Consider the following 20676-nt stretch of genomic DNA (forward strand, 5'->3'; position numbering starts at 1 on the left):
ATCTGAAAGTGGGAAACTAAGGAGTCCTGGTGTGGATGTGGGGGTGCCATTTTTAAGGAGTGTTCAGGAAGCCTACCTGAGACATGAGAATCAGGCAAATATGAGGAAGGGGTCCTTTCAGATATGGAGTGTGGGGCTTAGGCAGTGCAGAGGTCCCAAGGAAAGCCTGCACCTAGCATGTTGGAAAAGTCCACGTGGCTGGAGTACCATGAATGAGGGGGAGTTGGAAAGGGGTGAGGGCAGACATGAGGGGATGGGGCAGAGCAGTTAGGACCTGTGTCCTCCAGGAGGACTTTGGTTTTGCTGAGTTGGAGTTCTTGCCAGAGGGGGGATGTGGCCTCTCTCCGTTGCTCACAGCACCCTCTGGCTGCTCCAGGAAGAATAGACTTAAGAATAGTCTAAGAATAGACTTAGAGCCCAGCTTCTGCTCCACTGCTTGGAATCCCTCCTCTGACTTTGAGGCTGTGCTCCTCTCTTGCTGTTACAGCCCATACCTTTGAGGGACTTGATACAGCCTCTGTACTGAAAGATGGAGGAGCCTGCATGCCAGGAATCCCGGGTTCTCTTGCTCAGGGCCCTTCTGGCCTCTGTATTCACTTTCTTAACTGCAAGGGACCCTGGGGCACTCAAAGGGCTTGGTTAGAGGGGATTTGGAAACTCCCTTCAGCCTTGATAGCAGATAACGCCAAGCATGAGATACCTGCCACTGATATGTCAGAGAGACACTGCCCCCTCCGGCCATCACAACATGACCCCAAGCCCAACATTGTGCCTATAGGTAGGTCAGAGAAGGTGGGGAGAATGCCTTTATGCTCAGATAGCCTCAAGTGCATTCCAAAAAACTATCTACAGAGTAAACATTGGCCCTTTGCAGACTTCCATTGTGTGGCCTGGGGTGAACCTTGGCACACTGGGCAACCACAGGCAAGTGACCTCTCTGAGCCTTGCTTTCTTCACCCCAAAAATGAGGATAGCAGTAGCAGCAATCCTGTCATATGGCCAGGAGAAACTCCATTTTTCTCCAGAGGCCCTCCAAGCCCCGTGGAGGTGCACTGCTATCATCTGCAGGCCCCCCATGATGGCTTCTTGAGCATCTTAGGTGCAGGCCGAGGTCCTCCTACAGACTTCAGGCTGCACAGATAAGCAGAGGCCCCTCTTGTACCCTCTTGACTAGTGGTCACCTCTTTGAAGTACTTGTTGCATGACTTCCTCCTGACCCTTACCTATGAAAATAGTCCTCTTTACATGGCACAAAGTGGTCACTGTGAAAATGCTACCTCCCTTTTGTGCATCCCCTCCCCATCTCAGATTTTTCCCTTTTTTTTTTATTTTTTTTTTTTTAAGATTTTATTTATATTTGTGTAGAAGAACTGGGGTATGGGCCAGAAGTACAGGGGATGAAAGAATTCACCAGAGACAGAGTGGGAAGCAGAACAGGTGGATCTACTGAAATACACTGCTAAGGGGAGCAGCGGGTGAGACAGGAGAGGTCTGCTGCGCCATATGTGGGTCAGCTCCCTGACTGGGGTTCAAACTCAGGCTGTCACAGAGATAGCGCTGAGACTTAACCCCTAGACCACCAGGGAGGTTTTTTCCTTACAAGAGTATGACAACATTGGCATCAGTCTGTCCCCCAGTTTTGCTTTTCCTTTTCCCCTTCTTATTAAAGCATCATCACGAGCCTTCCATTTTTCATGGTGCCTGGCATATGTGTTTATTCACAGCTGGAGACATGTAGAGGACATTTGAGAACTTTTTGTTTTACTAGATGCTTCTCAGATTTATAGTTGAGCACACATGCAAGAATTCCTGTTGGGCAAATTCCTGAAGGAGGAATCACTGGATTGTGGAGAATGTGCTCTGAAATTAGACTCCATCTCGCCATCTTGGGCTCCAGAGAGATGTTGTCACTCCTCGTGCCCTGTGGCCCACCCTAATTGGTTTCTGGACTCACTCCCTCGGGCTGCACACAGGCTGGTGTGGTGTGTGGGTCATGGGAGCCGGTGCTAGAAGAGCTGACTGATGTCACTTTTATCATCATCATCATCACAGCGTATCACTTGGTTTGGCTTCTCTACCCCAGCACAGCTTGGTCATTGCTCCGTGTCCACCCTGTCCTCTTCCCCATCTGCCCCATCCTGTCTGTAGCATGCAGGTCGTTTAAAGGCCCCCAGCAGGTTGTTTCCCCGGGCAGAATGATGGGAGTATTTTTCAGAACAACTCTCTTCTCTTGGCTTTTGTGCTTTGCACGTGAGTCTGCCCCCTTCTAGAACAAGGAACAGGAATGTGTGTTCTTTAGAAGTGTACCTGAGGCTATAAACTCACAATCACTGCTTTCTAATGATATCACTTGTGGCCAAATACCACAAACTGGGTGTCTTAGACAACAAAAATTTTTCTCATCGTTCTGGTTGCTGAAAGTCAAGATTGAGGTGTTGGTTCCCTCTGAGGGTTTCTGGTGGTTTGCTGGCAGTCTTTGGTGTTCCCAGCACCTGCCTTCATCTTCACATGGAGCTCTCATTGTATGTCCAATTTGCCCCCTTTTTTGCATTTAAAGATTTATTTATTTTTGCATACAAGAATTTGGGTACAGGCCGGAGGTGCAGGGGATGAGAGGAGTTGCAAGAGACAGAGTAGGGAACAGAACAGGCGGATTGACTGAAATGAACTGCTAAGGGGAACAGCAGGTGAGTCAGGAGAGGTCTGCTGTGCCATGTAGGTAGCTCCCTGGCCGGCTGGGGATCGAACTTGTGCTGCAGTGGCTGCAGATATCTTCACCGTCCTGTGCTTAACCCCTTGTGCCACCAGGGAGACCCTAATTTGCCCTTTTTACTAAAGACAACAGTTACACTGGCTTAAGGGCCCAGCCTACTCGAGTATGACTTCACCTTAACCAAACTAATTACATCTGCAATGACTCTTTTTCTAAAAAGAGGTCACATTCTGAGGTCCTGGAGGTTAGGTCATCAACATGAATTTGAGGGAACACAGTTGACCCTCTGACAATTGATAAGGAAGTGCTGTGAGCACGGTATGGATTCTTGAACCCCCTGGAGGCTACCACTTGTATGCAGTGTGTCCTCCTGCAGCTAGCAGAAGGTGGCTGAAGTCACCATTGTCCACTTGGTAGTCCATGCTGTGGTGCTGTGTCTCATGACTTTGAGCCTGGTTTGACCTTCAGTCAGGGTACCCCTTTCCAGATGTAGTATTAACATAGGCCTGTGTGGTCTCTGGGAAGGAAATCCAGTTTACACAGCATCCATTGATGTGGGCCAGGGGCGTCTAGGAACCTGGGACACCTTGCATCTGCCCCCCCACCAGTGTGAGGGGAAGCCCTGTTTATCAGCAGCTGAGCTTGCTGCCCTGGTAGTTTGCTGGCATCAATCATTTTGTCCATAAAAGAACTTCAGGGTTAATGTGGCAGTCACAGCAAGGGCTGGTCACCACTGGGGCCACTCTCCTGAGGAAACTCCACATACTACTTGAGTAGATCAAGAATTTGATGAGTGGGAATGATTAAGGCAGACAGTGCAAGGGATTGAGGGGAGCAAATAGAGATGCTTCTAGAGGCTTCCCTGGTGGCGCAGGGGGTTAAGACACAACCTATGAAGCTGTCCACAGCCACTGCAGCATGAGTTTGATCCCTGGCCAGGGAACTACCCACACGGAGCAGCAGACCTCTCCTGACTCACCCACTGCTCCCCTCAGCAATGTATTTCAGTCAATCTGCCTGTTATGCTCCCTACTCTCTGGTAAATCCTCTCACCCCCCCCTCCCCCACCTCTGGCCTGTATCCCAGTTCTTGTATGCATAAATAAATGAATCTTTTTTTAAAAATGCTTCAAAAAACCAAAATGCTAATAACTGTCCCCGTTCTGTACTGCTCACATTGTCATGCTACTAATAAGCTGATAAGCAGCACTTAGAGGTACTTTGTAAGAACTGGGCTGGATGCTGAGGTGGCCATGTGTGGCATTACCATATTTCATCAATTATATGAGGCCTTAAAAATTTAACTTCTCTGAAATCAAAAGTTTAGGTGAATTGCCATTTAATTGGTAGCATTCTTTATCTTCTGTGGGTACACAAGTTAATAGTGCATTATAGAATCAGTGATTTCTTGCGCTTAATGATACCTAGAAACTCCTTGAATCCTCACAGACACCCTGTGTTGTAGATGCTATTACAGTCTACACACTTTGCAGATCAAGAAACTGAGGCCAAGATGGACAAAGCTTCCTGTGTAAGACCTCACAGCCCATCCATGGTAATGTCCCGACCTGAACAGATTGGAAGGTGGCTGAAACCACCTGAATTGTGTGGAGGGGCTGCCTTAACACCCCAGTCAAACCTCAGGGCAGATGTGACTGAGCTGTGATCCCTACATCTCACTCTTGTCATCTGCAAAGTGGGGAGTAAAAACTGCCCCACTCCCCCAAATTCAATCAATGAATAAACCATAGCAGGCCTGCTGCGTAGTGAGTGCTTGTAATAGGCACCTCCTGTGTGTTGTTGATTTGTTTTGACCTATGCATACATTTTGCTGCTAAAAAAAGTAAGCCATGGCTTGACTCAGGACCTAACCTAGAGCCATGTTGAAACCTTGGTTTTGACATTCAGGTTTTCTTTTTCCTGGTAGGATGGTCCAGCAATTTGGGGTGGACTTTGAGAAGAGGATCGAGGGCTCTGGAGACCAGGTGGATACGCTGGAGCTTTCTGGGGGCGCCCGGATCAATCGAATCTTCCACGAGCGGTTTCCCTTTGAACTGGTGAAGGTAGTGCTGGGCCCTGATGTCTCTGGTCAGCACTGTCCCCTCAGGTGTCCTGATGGGCAGCTTAGAGGTTTCCAACAGAGCTGCGTGGAAATTCCATTTTTCTCTGAGAAAAAAGCAGTATACCTGTTGCAGTACACATAGAAGATGTAGACAAATTTACATGGGCAAATATCCCCAGTCTGTTGTAGGAGGGGGAAAAAAGCAGGTTAGGAGAGCAGCATGTGTAACATAACATAGAAGTGATACTTTGTACTTCTTACTGTAAGAAATGGTACACTAGTCAAGGTGTGCCTTTGCACAGAATCTCCAAGGGTGTTTGCAAAAATGTCAGTGCTGGGATTTTGGGGATTTTTTTTTTTTTTTAAAGATTTATTTATTTATTTATACAAGCACTGGATACAGTCAGAAGCGGGGGAGGGTGAGAGAATTCATCAGAGCCAGAGCGGGTTGCAGAACAGGCAGATTGACGAAATACACCACTGAGGGGAGCAGCGGGTGCAGCAGGAGAGGTCTGCGCGCCATGTGGGACCCTCGCCTGGCGCCCGGGGATCGAACCGGCGCTGCAGAGGCTGCAGGCAGCTTCGCAGCCCAGCGCTCGACCCTTGTGCCACCGGGGAGGCCCTGGGATTTGGGGGATTTTAAGCTGTCTTGAAGTTTGATAGCTTTCACGGTAGGTACATATCATTTATGATATAAAAACTAACAAAGGGCCACCCTGGTGGTACAGCAGGTTGAGCACAGCGCTGTGAAGCTGTCTGCAGCCTCTGCAGCACGGGTTTGATTCCCGGCCATTCAGGGAGATTCCCACATGGCACGGCAGACCTCTTCTGTCTCGCCCGCTGTTCCCCTCAGGTGTATTTTAGTCCATTTGCCTGTTCCGCTCCCCGTGTTGTCTCTGGTGAATCCTCTCACCCTCCCACACCTCTGGCCTGTACCCCAGCTCTTGTATAAAAATAAATAAATCTGGGCCTCCCCGGTGGTGCAGCGGGTGAAGCTGTCCGCAGCCTCTACAGCGTGGGTTCAATTCCCAGCCAGCCAGGGAGCTACCCACATGGCACAGCAGACCTCTCCTCCCTCACCTGCTGTTCCCCTCAGCAGTATCTTCGGTCTGTCTGCCTGTTCTGCTCCCCGCTCTCTCTGGTGAACTGTCTCGCCCTCCTGCACCTCTGACCTGTATCCCAGTTCTTGTATAAATAAATAATTTTTTTTGAGAATTTTTTTTTTTAAGATTGATTTATTTATTTATACAAGCACTGGGTACAGTCAGATGTGCAGGGGTGGGGAGTGGAGTGGGGGGGGAGGTGAGAGAATTCACAGGAGCCAGAGTGGGGAGCAGAACAGGCAGACTGATGAAGTACACTGCTGAGGGGAGCAGCAGGCGCGGCAGGAGAGGTCTGCGCGCCATGTGGTACCCTCACTGGTGGCCGAGGATCAAACCGGGGCTGCAGAGGCTGCGGGAGCTTCACAGCCCAGCGCTCAATCACTGCACTACCTGGGAGGTCCTAAGTAAATAAATCTTTAAAAAATAAATAAAGCAAATATTGTCTAAAAAAATTTAAAAAATGATAAATATGTAAAATAAAAAAATAAATCTTTTAAAAAAACTAGCAAAGTTCTTTTCTATAAAAGAATAGAAGCTAAAAGGCAAAACACCCATAATTCTTACATCCAGAGGCAACTCGGGTTAACACCTGGATGTGTCTTTTATTTCTGTGCAGATGGGTAAGCCCCTTGTATACACAAACAGCACATACGTTCATCCTTACTTGTGTGCACATATATGTGTATTTTTAATTTTTAAGTAATTTTATATGTATTTTTAAAAGGATGAAAATAATACTGTTTATTGAATACTTTAAGACTGACAGTAGGTACTTCATGTGTATTATTATTAATACATTTACAGCAAACTGATGAGGTAGATGTTCTTATTACCCCCAATTTACAGATAAAAACATTGGGGCTCAGAGGGTTAAGTATTTTCTATAGATATTGAATGGCTAGGATTTAATCTTGGCTGTCTGACCCTAAATCTTACTAAGTTTTTTACTGAAGTAACATTGGTGTATAACATCATAATGGGTTTCAGTTGCAGAGTCTTATAAATCAGCATCTGTTCACTACCAGAAGTCTGGCTTCCATCCTTCACCATATATGATTCCTTTGACCTAGTATACCCAACATCCCTTCCCCCTTCCCCTCTTGGGAACCACTGTTTTGTTCTGACGGTCTAAGAATTTGTTTTTGTTTTACTTGTCATTACTTTTGTTTCTTTGTTTTCCACATGAGTAAAACCAGTGTTTTGCCTTTTTCCTACATACATAGCTAAGGGGAAAAAAATTATAACCTGCTTTTTTCATATGGCAGCCATCTTACCAGACTAGTCATACACATTGCATGCATTGTTAGTAGTAAAACAATCTTATGGATGTCCCACCATGCATTGAACCAGTTACTCATTGAGCATTCAGGTGTTTTTCACACTTTCCAACAGTTATGAATAGTTCTATGAATGTAACTCTTTGTTAATTCCGCAAGAAAAATTTCTAGAACATTTTAAACTACCAGGTGACAGTATGTTTTTGGAGAGTCTCGATTTGTATTGCCAAGTAGTCCATAAGAAAAATTTACATGAATTCATCACTTTTTTGGCCCTTTTTTTGTTTTAATTTGAAGATTTGTTTTTATTTATTTATGCATGGAAGAACTGAGGTCTAGACCAGAGGTACAGGGAGTGAGATTCACCAGAGACAGAGTGGGGAGCAGAACAGGTGGATCTACTGAAATATACTGCCGAGGGGAGCAGCAGGTGAGACAGGAGAGGTCTGCTGCACCATGTGGTCAGCTCCCTGGCCAGCTACCTGACATTCGAGCTCATGCTCCGTGGCTGGCAATAGCTTGATAGTGCTGAGACATTAACCCCTGCACCACCAGGGAAGCCCCTCACTTCTCAGCCTTTTGATTAATATCAAGTGTAGAAAAATTTATATGAATTCACATTCCCTCAAAAAGAGAATGTTAGTTTCAAACCATGAAACTGGGTTTCAAAATTTTTTTTACATTTTGAGCAAATAATATTGTGCCATATAAAGACAGCCACATTCAGAAGATAACATTCACCAAATACTTACCTTTTTGCGGGATTTCCCAGGTATGTCATATGCATTTGGCTTCTTTGTTCTCAGATGGAGTTTGACGAGAAGGACTTGAGACGGGAAATCAGCTATGCCATTAAGAATATCCATGGAGTCAGGCAAGTCCCGTGGGGATAGCTATGTTCCCTTATGTCTCCATGTTGCCTCCCTCCAAGTCTGTCCCTCCCAAACCTCCGGGTATGCAGATTGTGATGCCTTTAGAGGTCCCTGGGTGTTTTTCAGTAACTGTCCTCTCCCCCTGGATCTCAAAGGGCACTTGAGGGCATGTGTGCTCAGTCCTTTGTAGACCTGCTAGAGTCCATGGGACTGCTACCCTTGGGTTAGTACCCATGGTACTACTACCCAGATGGCATGAGCTGCAGCTACTTTGGTCAGCTGAGAAAGCTCACTACAAATTTGCTTGAGGGGGTGGAGGGGAGGCAGGGGTGTTAGAAAGCCAGAGCTGAGTTGCTGTTATAAGAACTTGCATTTGTTCCCAGCATGGGTCTCCCGTGAGCCGCCCAGGTCCCCTCCATATGCCAACAAACATTATCATCCCAATTGTCTGGTCTCACATGGACTAGGGGATCTGACCCATGCCTATGACATTGCTGACCGTGCTTTGTTTCTCTCTGACTTATCTCCCCTGCCCCTGGGTATGGATGGTTTTAGGACTGGGCTCTTCACCCCGGACATGGCATTCGAGGCCATTGTGAAAAAGCAGGTCGTCAAGCTGAAAGAGCCCTGTCTGAAATGTGTCGACCTGGTTATCCAGGAGCTAATCAATACAGTTAGGCAGTGTACCAGTAAGGTATTGGACCCTCGGCAGGATGATTCCTGGCCTTGTGGAAATGGGGTATGGGGGTTTGGTATCAGGCTCCCAGTGCTGCCTCAGCCTTTGCCCGGCCGGTGCCTTCACCTCAAGCCCCAACCAGATCCCCTCAGTTTCTAAGAATATAGCCTCTTCCCAGAGTCTGGGACAGGAGCATTATAGCCCCGGCACAAGCAGGGCAGGCTGGCCCTGCAGAACTGGCCAGACTGGTGGGCAGGGCTCCCTAGGACCCTGATACCAAGCCTAGCATGTGTCTGATGGAATTGGGGGTTTCATTGGGCTGTCGCTTTGCTGCCTTCCGGGAGCAGAGAGGGACCCCGCATCAGCTGCTGGAGGCCGAGTGCCTGGAACCTCCCTGGTCGCACCCTTTTTTGACAAAAGTCTGGCGCCCTCAGGCATCTCAGGAGCCAGCCACTCTTCTGTCCCCACAGCACTCAGAAAGGCCCAGACGCCAGCAGCATAATGAGTGCCCAGTCCCAGACTCCACAAAGCTCCTGAACTCCGAAGGGCCTTCACCCACCCCTTGCACTATCACCCAGAGCAGCTGACCTCAGATCCAATGGGTCACAAGCTCCTGTGTGTTGGTGTTCACGGGCCACTGCCTCCACTCGGCAGGATGTGCCAGGCCCCATACCCCCCACCAGCCTGGTTCCCAGGGCAGCACACTTTGGCCAAGCAGCTGAAGCACTTTCTGTGGGCAGTTTGTGCTTGCACGTCCATGATAGCGGAGAGCTCTGGGTCAGCTTTCCAAGGCAGGTCATTTCTGCTTGAGCCTTCTTTACTTAGTCTGGCAAAGCCCACATTTGCTTCTTAAGCTTCTTCAATTGGAAAATAAAAAGGGGAGGGGGATGGGGGGACCCAGATGGGTTGAAGGTGATGTCATCCTAGAGTCCTTTTCATGGGTATGAAAACTCAAGGCCTCTGCACTCCCTTAGCTGTCCATATGATGACACCAACCTGTAGTACTTCTATAATTAAACCCTGTGCCAATCCCACCTGTCACTCAGGACCTTTCTTTGATCTGAAGCAGCTTCCGGGGCAAATGCGGGCACAGGCTCCTCCATGCATGTCACTAACCAGCTGATTCTCATTTCTTCTCTCTCTCTGTCTCCTGTCCCGCGTGTGTGGTCTGCACTGTCCCTGGGTGTCTTTCTACCTCGTCCTGCCCTCCACATGACCCAGGACGGGGCTCTTCACCCCCGACATGGCCTTTGAAGCCATTGTGAAAAAACAGATTGTAAAACTCAAAGAGCCAAGTTTGAAGTGTGTTGATCTCGTGGTTTCAGAACTGGCCACGGTCATTAAAAGGTGTGCCGAGAAGGTAATAGAAGGTTTCATTATTATCACCTATGCATTTGCCCCCTGCCTTCTCCCTCCCATTTGTCAGTGTTAACCCAAGCATCTGGGAAATGCTACCTTGGCAGGACCACCCCCCTCCCTCTTCTTGGGCCAGTGTTACTTGGTGACATCTGAACTTTGCATCAGCAGACAAAAATGGGGGCTTGCATCACATGCATGTTCCACCTTTGCAGTTTTGGTACCAACTGATGGGAGGTGTCAAATGCTATGATAGGCAACAAACAGGACTCAGGCCTGGAGCCCTTAGAGAAAGAGGGCCTCCCAGCTGTGTCGTAGGAGTGATACACATCATCAGGTTGCAGGCCTGCATGTTCTTAGTTTCAGGCCACTTAATGAGTGATTTGGCACACAGCTCAATTTCCCCAACTTACGAACTTGACGCAAACTGCAGAAAGTGGACTTCCTGTGTGTTGGTTTGGTGACCGTTACAAAGACGAGAGGCACCAGGGTGTTGGAGGAGCAGGTTCCAATGGTTAGATGATACAGAATGGCTATCTTCAAGGGCGTCCCTCCGAGGTGGGTGGCCCAGATGTTGCCGCTACTATCCTTAGGCAGGTGCTGCACACTCACGAGCTGGGTAGGAGTCCTCACCCTAAGCCTTAATGGCTCTAGTGACACCAGCCTCCTTCCTCTCCCCCAGTTCTGGGTGGGAAGCAGATGGTGGTCACTGCTGGGTGGCAGACACACCACCTGCTCTCCCTACACTTTCCACCTCTGAATCACATTTTCTGAAAGCATTTCTGCTTGTGTGTGGGAACCTCTCAGGCCCACCGTCCTCCAACATCCCCTTCTTATCTCTTGACTGGCACCGTTAGGAGACAGGAAAGGGGTAGGGGCTCGGTGGGCCACTCATGTATGTCATCTCCCTTTTCCCTGCATTTTCCATGTGGTTCATGTGCTTCCCATGTCATGGGGGCCACTTCAATGCCTCCACTCTGCTTCCCCCCAGCTCACCTCCTATCCCCGGTTACGAGAGGAGACAGAACGAATCGTCACCACTTACATCCGGGAACGAGAGGGAAAAACCAAGGAGCAGGTATTAGCTTTTATTTTGCTTTTCTGGTATAATTTACATGCGGTAAATCCTGAATGTACAATTCTTTGAGTTTTGGCAAATGCATATAGCAAGGTTATCCCCCTTCTATATCAGTCAAAATTCACAGCAGTTCTGTTATCACCCCACCCTACCAAATTCCCAGTCTTTGCTCCCTTGGTTATCAACACTTCCCCAGTCCCAGGTCCTGGCAACCACTGGACTGCTCCCTGCCCCTGCAGTTTTGCATTTTCCAGAATGGACTTGTATTCCATAGTTCCTTGATTCTGACCACCTTTGCTCAGAGTAATGCATTTAGGATTCATCCCTGTCGTTTGTAGTGTGTCCAAAATTTGTTGCTTTGGTTGTTAAGCAGTCTTCCATGGCTTCATGGCTATTTGGGCTGCATTTTGTGTTTTAACATTTTCTTGATAGAGAGTGGTGTGCCCCCACACACATGCAGCAAAAGTTTCATCTGTCCCCTGCTGAGTGACCCAACCCCTCGTCTGAGTCACTTCCCCTCCGTCTGCCCACTTTTGGCAGTTGTTTAAATCGAAAGTGAAATGAACCATTGTCTCCTACTTGGTTGTAGTATTGTGTTTGAAACAGACCCTCTCCCCTTGACACTGATAGAGAAACTGGCTCATTTGACCCTCAGACTCAGCCCTTCCCTTGTAGCTTCTAGGCCTGAAAAGTATATCAGAAGCTTGAGAGATGCCAGTTCACTTTGTTGCCATCAATGGCAAGGATGCTGCTGTCCCTTTCACACACACCATGGTTCCCAGCTACCCCAGCATCATCATTGCTGGGCTTGACCCACAGGCTCAGGGGCAGTGGGACTCAGGCCTGACAGAATCAACAGTGGTGATTCCAACAACCCCATGGGGTCTGAGTGCTGACCCATTTTATGCTTGAGGGCCCTGCAGCACAATGAGGAGAAGGGGTAGGATCCTGCCCCTTACCTGAGATGACATCCCAACTAACTCGTGTGTGCCTGCATGTGTGTTTCATTTTAATGTCCTCTCCTAGTCACATTATCTTGGCCTTTTTTGGGTCAGAAGGGGACTTACTGTACTGTGTAAAAAAGCTGGTTGTACAGAGCAAAGATTGTACTAACACAGGTGAAGTGGGGAGACCTAGAGGCCAGAGCCAGGAGGATGGAGGGGTCACATCCCAGCCCTCTATACCCCCACCCCAGTCATCTGCAGGGGAGGGGGCAGAGAGGACCAAGCAGATGCCCTAGCCCTTACCCCCAGCGTTATTTTTCCTCATTTTGCTGTCTTAATGTGGCACTTATGCTGGGCGCTGAAATCTTTATACACTGTGAATTATTTAATCTTTCTAGTTAAATCTTTCACTTCCCCATTCCGTAGCTTGGTAACATGTGCCCCAGGGTCACACTCAGTGGCTGAAATGGGACCACAGCCTCAGTGGTCACCCAGCTCCAGAGGACTTGTCCCTGATTGCCATGCTAGCCGCCTGTCTCACTCTGCTCCTCTGATCCAGCCTTACTTCGTTGATGTTTGAAAGCAGCCCATGCCTCCTTCCCCTTGCAGATGGGTCCTAGGTGTTTGTGGTGGGAGGGGAACCAGGGCCATGTACTTGTGGCCCCTGTTCTCCTGGGGGAAGCAGCATGGTTCTGACTCCCCTGCTGGTGGGTACAGAAAGTGCTCCAGCTGCTGTCCTTCCCTGCCCCACTCTGCTGTACACTCACAGTGACCCCCGCTTTCCCCCAGATTCTGCTTCTGATTGATATTGAGCAGTCCTACATCAACACGAACCATGAGGACTTCATTGGATTTGCCAAGTATGTACATGTACTTTTCAGGACAGCAGTGGGTAGGGTGGCACCAATGCCAGCCCCAAGGGAAGTGGTCAAGTTGGGATTCCCTAAGTGGGTTGGGGCAAGAGGATCTTGTCAGGGCTCCTAGGTGAAGCATGGAACCATCTTGAGAGTATCTGGAAGCCTCCATGAGCTAAGAGCAGCCCCAGTCCCATTGTCTATAATGTGCCTCCTGTCGTCAAACTCATCGGGAATGAGCAAGGCAAACAGCATGCAGTGCTTCCTTCCTTGCAGGACTTCTGAGTCTTTCTTCACCTCATGTATAGTGTACCCTAGGTACCCCCAAATGCAGCCACCCCTTTCATAGAGTATGTCAGTGGTTCAGGGTTGCAGAAGCCACTCTTGGGAAATGCTGCTCAGGATCTCCATGGGTTCCCTCCCTATAGCATAGATTTGAGACCAGAACCTTCTGTGTACCCAGAAAAGGAACCAGAGTGCAGAACTATGATTTTGGCACTAGGTAGAATAAACATACTGTGGTGAGGTCACCCGCTGGTTCTGTCAGTCCCCGAGGTCCCCTCAGCAAGCTTGGACTCCCCAAGGATTGTTTTGATGGCCCATGGAAGTCTTCTTGCTCTGAGCCCATTAGAATCATCAGAGGCTACCCACCTTTTATTTATTCCCAGATCTTGTGGATGTGCCTTCTAGTGCCATGCCTTATAATACATAGGAGCAAGCACAGACCCAGGGCCTCACCCTCAAAGGAATGCACCTAGGCAGTTCAGATGGTGTGGTCCATGCTGGGGGCTGTATAGGCACCATGGGAGTCCAGAGGGTGGCCTTCTGAGCTGTCTTTGGGCGTCTGACAGGCTTCTTTGAGGAGGAGCTGGGCTAGAGAGTCTCTGTCTAAGTAGTTACCTGGGTAGAACAACGCACTCAACACACTTGATCGAGCGGTTACTTTATGTTGGGTACATGGGTGGAAGGAAGGAAAGAAAGAAAGAAGGAAAGAAGGAATGGGGGGATGATCAGAAACTCCTCCTGGAATGTAGACAAACGTGGAGATAGCCCTCACTGGATTATCCCTGCTAGGTGTGGGTTTGGGGGGGGTCTCAGGCAGCACCTTAGAGATAAGGCTCGGCTTCTGGGGAGGCAGCCTCTCCTCCTGTTCCCTCAGCAGCCAGGAGTGTATGGACTGAAAATGTTGGTACCCCCTCCTTGGTTTACTGCTTTTTTCCTTGTCTTGATATCTTTGCTTCTTATACTTCATCCACAGTTCCTTCTCACAATCTCTCCTGTTTTTCCTTTGACCACTCCACTCTTTCCTCTGGATTCCTGGGCCTTCCCACTTCCCCCAGCTGTTACTATACTGAGCAGCTGGTGACCGGGTGGGTATTGCCTGCTGTGTGCCTTTTTCCTGGTGTGTAAATGGGGACACCCTGGCTGGGGGAGGGCCCAGGGTACCAGGCTCCTCCCAGCCTGGGTAGATGTCCCAGGCACCCGCTGAATAGCTGTGGAGCCTTTTCCCAGAGCCTTTGGACTTGGTTGATACAAGCCATACTTGAACTCTGCCCCTTCAGATACCACAGGCAGGAATGGTAACAAATTGTACAAATTGTCACAAGGAAGATGAGATTTGGACAGGAGGTTAGGTGAGGGGCTTGAGAAAGGGAAATAAGGGATGTGGCCTGACAGGACCTTCCCCAGAACATCATGACCTCCAGATGTCAGGCAGGAGAGCCTGGGGGCGTATAGGAGGCAGGGAAGGAAAGCTGAGCAGCAGGAGCATGGGGAAACATGACAAAGACCAGGTAGAGGTGAGAGGCCAGGCCAGAAAGGTCCTATTGGCCAGGGGTAGGCCTTGAGATTCCCTCTCTGCCCTGCTTCAAGAAATCTCTGATTGGGTGAAGGCAAGCTAAAGGGACAGCCACATGGTTGCCAGGCAAAGATAGGAGCCAAGAAGCTATTAGAAGTAGTCCATCTTGGACCTCACAAGCTTCCAACCATCGCTGTGGGTGGTCCTACCTCCTTCAGACACTATTGATCAAACTTTGTCGTATACTTGTTGTAGACTGCTTTCTCGCTGCCCTCTAAACACTGAAAACAAGAATTAGAAAAAAGTCGTATAGTGGGCCTTCCCTGGTGGCGCAGCGGTTGAGCGCTGGGTTGCGAGGCTGCCCGCAATCTCTGCAGTGCCAGTTCGATCCCTGGCCACCGTCGAGGGTCCCACAGACAAACAAACAAACAAACAAACAAAACATAAAAGCTCTATAGTAATCTCACCAAGTGTTAGAAAATTGTTGGATAAAATCTCACCTCCATTCATAATGTTCCAACTTTACTCATCTAGTAGGAATAGAAGCCTATTTCCTACACACACACACACACACACACGCACGCACGCACACACACACACACACACACACCCATAGCCTGCTTGAATTTTAAGGTGAAACCACAGACGCAGTAAGCAAATGAAACAAGAATGGTTTGCCTTTTCATATTATTCCTAAATGTTACAGCTAAAGCAATAGGATAGGAAAAGACAATAATGACATTCAAGTACCAAGAGACATTAAATATTTGCAGGTTCTGCTATCACCATCCAAGTAGAAGGAGCTTGGGGAGCTGACTAGTACACATACAAAATACAGTGGGACTGTGTGGCACATACCTAGTCAAGAAACAGGATAGGTGAACAAGAAAAGAGATCTGGGGCTAGACAAAGAAGGGACCTTCTGGAAACACTCCCTGTTGACCTTGATTGTCCTCTCAATTGGCTCAGGGGTCATCTGAGATGAGTGGTGTTTTCATGGCAAGCAGTTGTCTCTGAGTCTCATGACCCAAGCTGGAGAACCCTGTGGCCAGGGCCACGTAGGACCTGGTGGCAAGGTTGGGATAATGAAAATGGAAAGAAGCTTTAAGTTTTTAGCTGCCTAACAGCCTGGCACTGCAGTTATTCTGGAGTCACCTCCGGAATTCCTCCCAGCTACCTCCCAGCTTCTCTTACCCCCTCTTGGAAACTGCAGGATTCACTGACTTGTGGAAGCAGCTGCACTCTCAGGAGTGGCTGAGACCAGGGCCTAGAAGCTTTGATTTAACTCAGTGTTTTCTTGTTTTATGAGCTTGAGCTATTTCCCTTGGGCAGTGTTTATGTGAAGGGGCTTCTCTCTGCCTCTGCTGGTCGCTTGACCCCCCCTGCCCCTGTGGAAGAGATGCCCTCACCTGGGCCATAAGGGCCTTTTGATCCTTGTCCCTCTCAGCATCTTGCCGCATGAACCCTCTCTGTGCTCTGGTTTCAGTGCCCAGCAGAGGAACACGCAGCTGAACAAGAAGAGAGCCATCCCCAACCAGGTAGCCACCCTTCCACAGCCTACACCTCCACTCTGGCGGCGGGAGGGCATTAAGGGACAACCAGTGCTGGCGCCCGGTGCAGGGCACACCCTCCCGGAAGCTGGCACCTTAACCCCAGACCCCTCCACCCCCAACCTCTCGAGTCTACTAAGGTTTTGATGTTTCAGGAAAATGAGGTGAGAGCTGAAGCTCTAGCAGGGCCTAGGGAGCAAATTTCATAAACCCAGGACATCCTGTTGACACCCAAGGTCACAGAACTTGACCCTCGAGAGAAGGGCAGCCCAGTCACCTATGGTGTCTATAGCCAAATTGAGGTGTCAGTCCCAGCCCCAGGGACTTGGAACCTGTGTGAGAGGACTGGATAGGGGGCTGTGTTGTGATAACTGTGTTCTGGGGCACTTGGCTCTGTGCTGAGCCCCACATCTGGAGAAACCCGGAGCCTTAGAAAGGGATGTCCCTTTTGATGTGCCCCAGCCAGAAGCTGAATGAAATATGAACGTATTTATATTTGCCAGTATTAGGTGCCTTTTTTTATTTTAAGAAAACTCTTCATTCCTGCAGAGATTCTATCAGTTTCCCCCACTTCTCCACATGGGGGGGAGGGGTAGCTCTGCTGTTTACCTGCACGACTATAGAGCCCTCTTGAAAAAGAAGGATGTAACCGCTGCATGATTTTTATTTTGCGCTTGCCATAGGTAATACGTATGTTGTTGCTTTTTTGTTTCAGGAGATGATAATGAATTAAATATTAACACCATGAATATAATTAATAGCATGTAATTTTTTTTCTTTTGCTGTTTTTCCTCCTGCTCTTCTCTTCTTCCATTTTTGTGCTTTTCCTGCTTTTTTCTCTGTTCCCTCATGTCCCTTTCGTCTCTTTTCCTCCACCTGCTCCTCTGTGATTTACCCACCACCCTAACTTTGCATTTTCAAAGGGGGAGATCTTGGTAAGTACCCATTTAGTGTGGTAGTGAACTTTAGCGACCCTAGTAGTAATGGAGACCCTGCCGCCCTGTAACATTCCCTTCCTCCCCAAAATAACATGACTAACAATCAAGCTAACCTACAAACCCTGTGCCGCGATGCAGGTCTTAGTGTTGTCCTGGGCATCAGCCATAAGCCAACTCACATAGGCACTAACCTGACCTCTGCCTTGTTGGAGAACCCCCTTCAGCCCATTTCTGACAGGTTGACCTGGTTTCCTCTAAGTCGGGATGGCAAATACTTGGCTGACACTCCATGCCCCTCTCTCTTCACGTTCCTGGCCAGGGAAGATTTTGGTCAAACCTTACTGGAACTTGTTCTTGCTACTGCCACTCCCCTTTCCATCACAATACAGAAATATCCCTCTCTTGCACTCATGGCTGACTTGACTAATTGATCCAGTACTTTTTCCCTTGTGCTTATCTCCTGTTAATGTGCCTGTGTCAGACATCACTAACAAAGCCTGGTGTTCTTTCCTAAGCATGTCACCCACTCCCTTTTCTGTGGCAAATGTGACTTCCGCCCAAGGTGTTTTTCCCCCCTACCTATGCCTGTGACAGAATGACTGACCTGGGAACTCTCTCCTGGATGCTGCCTCTCTCCTGCCTCTAAGGCAGATAGGATGATTGATTAGACCACACTGTTCCACTTGCATCCTTCCATCTCCTTTGCCTGTGGCAGCCATCATTAATTGATCTAGCATTCTTTACCCATTGCACCCAGAATTCTCCAGGCAGCTCCTAACTGTGGGTTAGTGTGAGCCCCTCCCCCAGATGAATGGTATTTGCCTTCCCTGTTGTAGGTGACACCTCCTTTCTGTGTATGGCTTGGCCTAGCCCAGCAATGCAGGAGCTGCTCACACCCTGGGAGTTGAGCTCTTTTCAGGGTGGTCACCTCCGGGCAGCTGGCCTGACCCCTTGGAGAGTGCTCCAGCACAGAGGCCTCCTTCTCTGGGATATTCTCCTATTCCCAGCCACTGGGGTGCTGTGTGGACCCCTGCTGACCTTTGGCAGAGATCTTTCCAGTAGCTGAGCTGTGATTCTGTTTCAGAACCTCACTATGCCCAGGGTCTAGAGGCTGAAGAAATGGCCAGTCTTGGAGGGGGAGGATAGAAGGAGTGATTGTCCTTGGACCCTTGGTGGCTGCTTTCCCCATGCATCACCCCAAGCAACCCCAGGGGCCTGCTTCACCTAGCACCCCAAGGGGTTTAGTCATTCTTCTTCTCCTGGGAAATTCCACCCCTGCCACAAAGTCTATCTCTTGGGTCTCCCAGCCCTAGTTTCCATCCCTGTCTGGGCAACTCAGACCAGCCTCTCACCTGGAGAAAACTGGACCATCTTGCCAGCAGGCCCAGCTGTGCTGCTGCTTGCCTCCTGCCCATGCCACCCTGGTGGCCCTGTCTCCAGCCCCAGAGTGCCTGCATGCCTGTCGCTGTAACACCCTGAAAGCATGGGAGACTTGCGTGCCTCTTCCGTCCTTGCACCCCCACCCAGCTCCTCCTCCTCCTAAGCACAATCACTATGGCATGTGCCCCCTTGGGCACAAATCAGGTTTTTAAATATGGGAACTTAGCCACTTCTTTTTCTCTAGACTTAGCCCCCTTGCCACCCACTTCTCCCTTCCCTCCTGGGGGTGGCACTTCCTCTCTCGCCCCACTTGGGTAGCTCTCTGGATAGCTTGAAAAGGGGACTTTGGGGCTTCTCCAGGCCTTATCAGCCGCCTCCTGCTCTGAGGCTCAGATATGCCATTCTTGGCCTGGCCTCAAGCAGTGCTCCCACCATGGCCACACACCCCACAGCACTGCCTGGGCCCTGCCGCTCTGGCTGCTAACCAAGGGTGCAGACAGGCCATACGGGCACATCAGCCTCCTTGAAATCCAGGTTGGTCCGGAGAGTGCTGCAGCCTCTCTGAGGATTTCTACCTAGGGGGGACTGATCCCTATCCCTTACTCTCCCTTCCTGGCAGTCAATTAATGACTCAACTGAGATTTAGCAGCAGTTCCTGGGGAGAAGCAGACAGCTCTGGGGCTGGACAGCAGACAGCCTGGTTGCCAGAATAGGGATTCCTTCCTAGGTCCTATGCTATGTGGCAGTGCCCCCAGTGTGACCGTTATCCTGGTTTACCCAGGCCTGAGGGCAATCCCAGATTGAGCACAAATCCAGGATGTTCTGGGTCAACCACTCGAGTCAGTCATCCTGCTGCCAAGGAGGATGCCATGACCTCTTTGGGGCTAAGAGTGACCCCTCACCCACCAGGCAGCCATGGGTGGGCAGGTGCCAGAAGTCCCTACATACCCCCTGAGGACTGCATGACTCCCAAGTGTTGCCTTATGCTAGGGAGAGAGAAGGCTGTGCCCTTGACTTTATCAAGGTTTTCCAGGTAGCATCTCTTACTGTCCCCATTCTGGGCAGAGACTTCTACATGGCACAGGAGTCCCTGGGTGCTTATGGCCACCTCATGTTCATAACCTTTGAGGCTTAGATCCCAAAACCAGCTACTGGGGTGACCCTATTAGGATTTGAAAACTGAGGGCAGATCAGGGCAAGCTCAGATATAGTCTGTAGACCCCAGAGTCATTCCTGCAGCCCCAACTCCAGTGCTCCTGCCCTACCCCACTCTGGGGGTGCTCAACATCAGCCCTTCCCAGATGTCTGTGGCCACGCACAGCACACCCTCTGCAGCTTGGCCCAGTCTGTCACTGCCCTGGCCCCAGGTGGCCCTGCCTGTGCTTCCATGTGCTTCCCACTGCCCCAGGGTTCTCAATCCAGACTGGTAGGGGCTCTGGCCTACTCTTGCCACCATGGCCCAGGGAACATGGGAACATGGCTCCCCCAGGCTGCCTGCATTTAGCTGTCAGGTGAGTTCCCCGCATAGACTTGGGTTCTGCCTTCCACTCATGGCAGCTATGGCCAGACAGCTCCCATTCCTGGGGTCCCCCAGCCTAGAGCCCTGTGGTGTCAGTCAAAGAAAAGTGGGGCCACTGGATATGAAGTCAGCATGGGGCATGATCCCCTAGAGGTTCCTGGAATCAAACTTTTGTCCCCAAGCCTCTGGGTAGAGACTTTCCTTTATCCCTTCACTCAGAAAAGAGCCTGTGGGGAAGGGAACCCGGGAGCAAGTTCTGGCTGTAACCACCGGTAAGAGCAGGTCTCTGTGACCACTGAGCGCACCCTCCCCCAGTCCCGGTGAGCTGGGCAGATGAGCCAACAGGGAGGCAACTGCATGTTAAACCTCTGCTAGTCTACCCACAAAGGAGAGAGCAAAGGAACCACTCCATTGTGTGGGTGACTCCCTGCTCCTCCAACACCACCTTCCAGTGAGCTTGAGGGGCAGGGGCCATAGGCATCCTGTATCCACATCTCACCAAGACAAGTAAGCTCTTGCATTGTCACATCTCATGTGATGAGGACCTAAACACGAGC

At 49.7% G+C, this 20676-nt stretch overlaps 1 protein-coding gene across 14 annotated transcripts in view; it reads left to right on the forward strand.

The window, feature by feature from the left end:
- Positions 1-20676, forward strand: part of DNM2 (dynamin 2) — an 88081-nt gene that overhangs the window by 51404 nt on the left and 16001 nt on the right. For 6 of the 14 annotated variants that reach the window (XM_037505793.2, XM_037505795.2, XM_037505803.2 and 3 more), the window contains exons 8-14: positions 4640-4775; positions 7961-8028; positions 8582-8720; positions 11050-11136; positions 12870-12940; positions 16219-16270; positions 17206-17217. In XM_037505793.2, coding sequence (XP_037361690.1) covers positions 4640-4775; positions 7961-8028; positions 8582-8720; positions 11050-11136; positions 12870-12940; positions 16219-16270; positions 17206-17217 — 565 coding nt within the window. Of the gene's footprint in view, positions 1-4639; positions 4776-7960; positions 8029-8581; positions 8721-9923; positions 10063-11049; positions 11137-12869; positions 12941-16218; positions 16271-16997; positions 17037-17205; positions 17218-20676 lie in introns of those variants that run through there. The other 8 variants (XM_037505794.2, XM_037505790.2, XM_037505797.2 and 5 more) reach the window with 4 other exon arrangements.

This window comes from Talpa occidentalis, unplaced genomic scaffold (assembly GCF_014898055.3).
Source record: "Talpa occidentalis isolate TD23 unplaced genomic scaffold, MPIMG_talOcc4v2.1 talOcc4.12, whole genome shotgun sequence".
Taxonomy (NCBI): domain Eukaryota; kingdom Metazoa; phylum Chordata; class Mammalia; order Eulipotyphla; family Talpidae; genus Talpa; species Talpa occidentalis.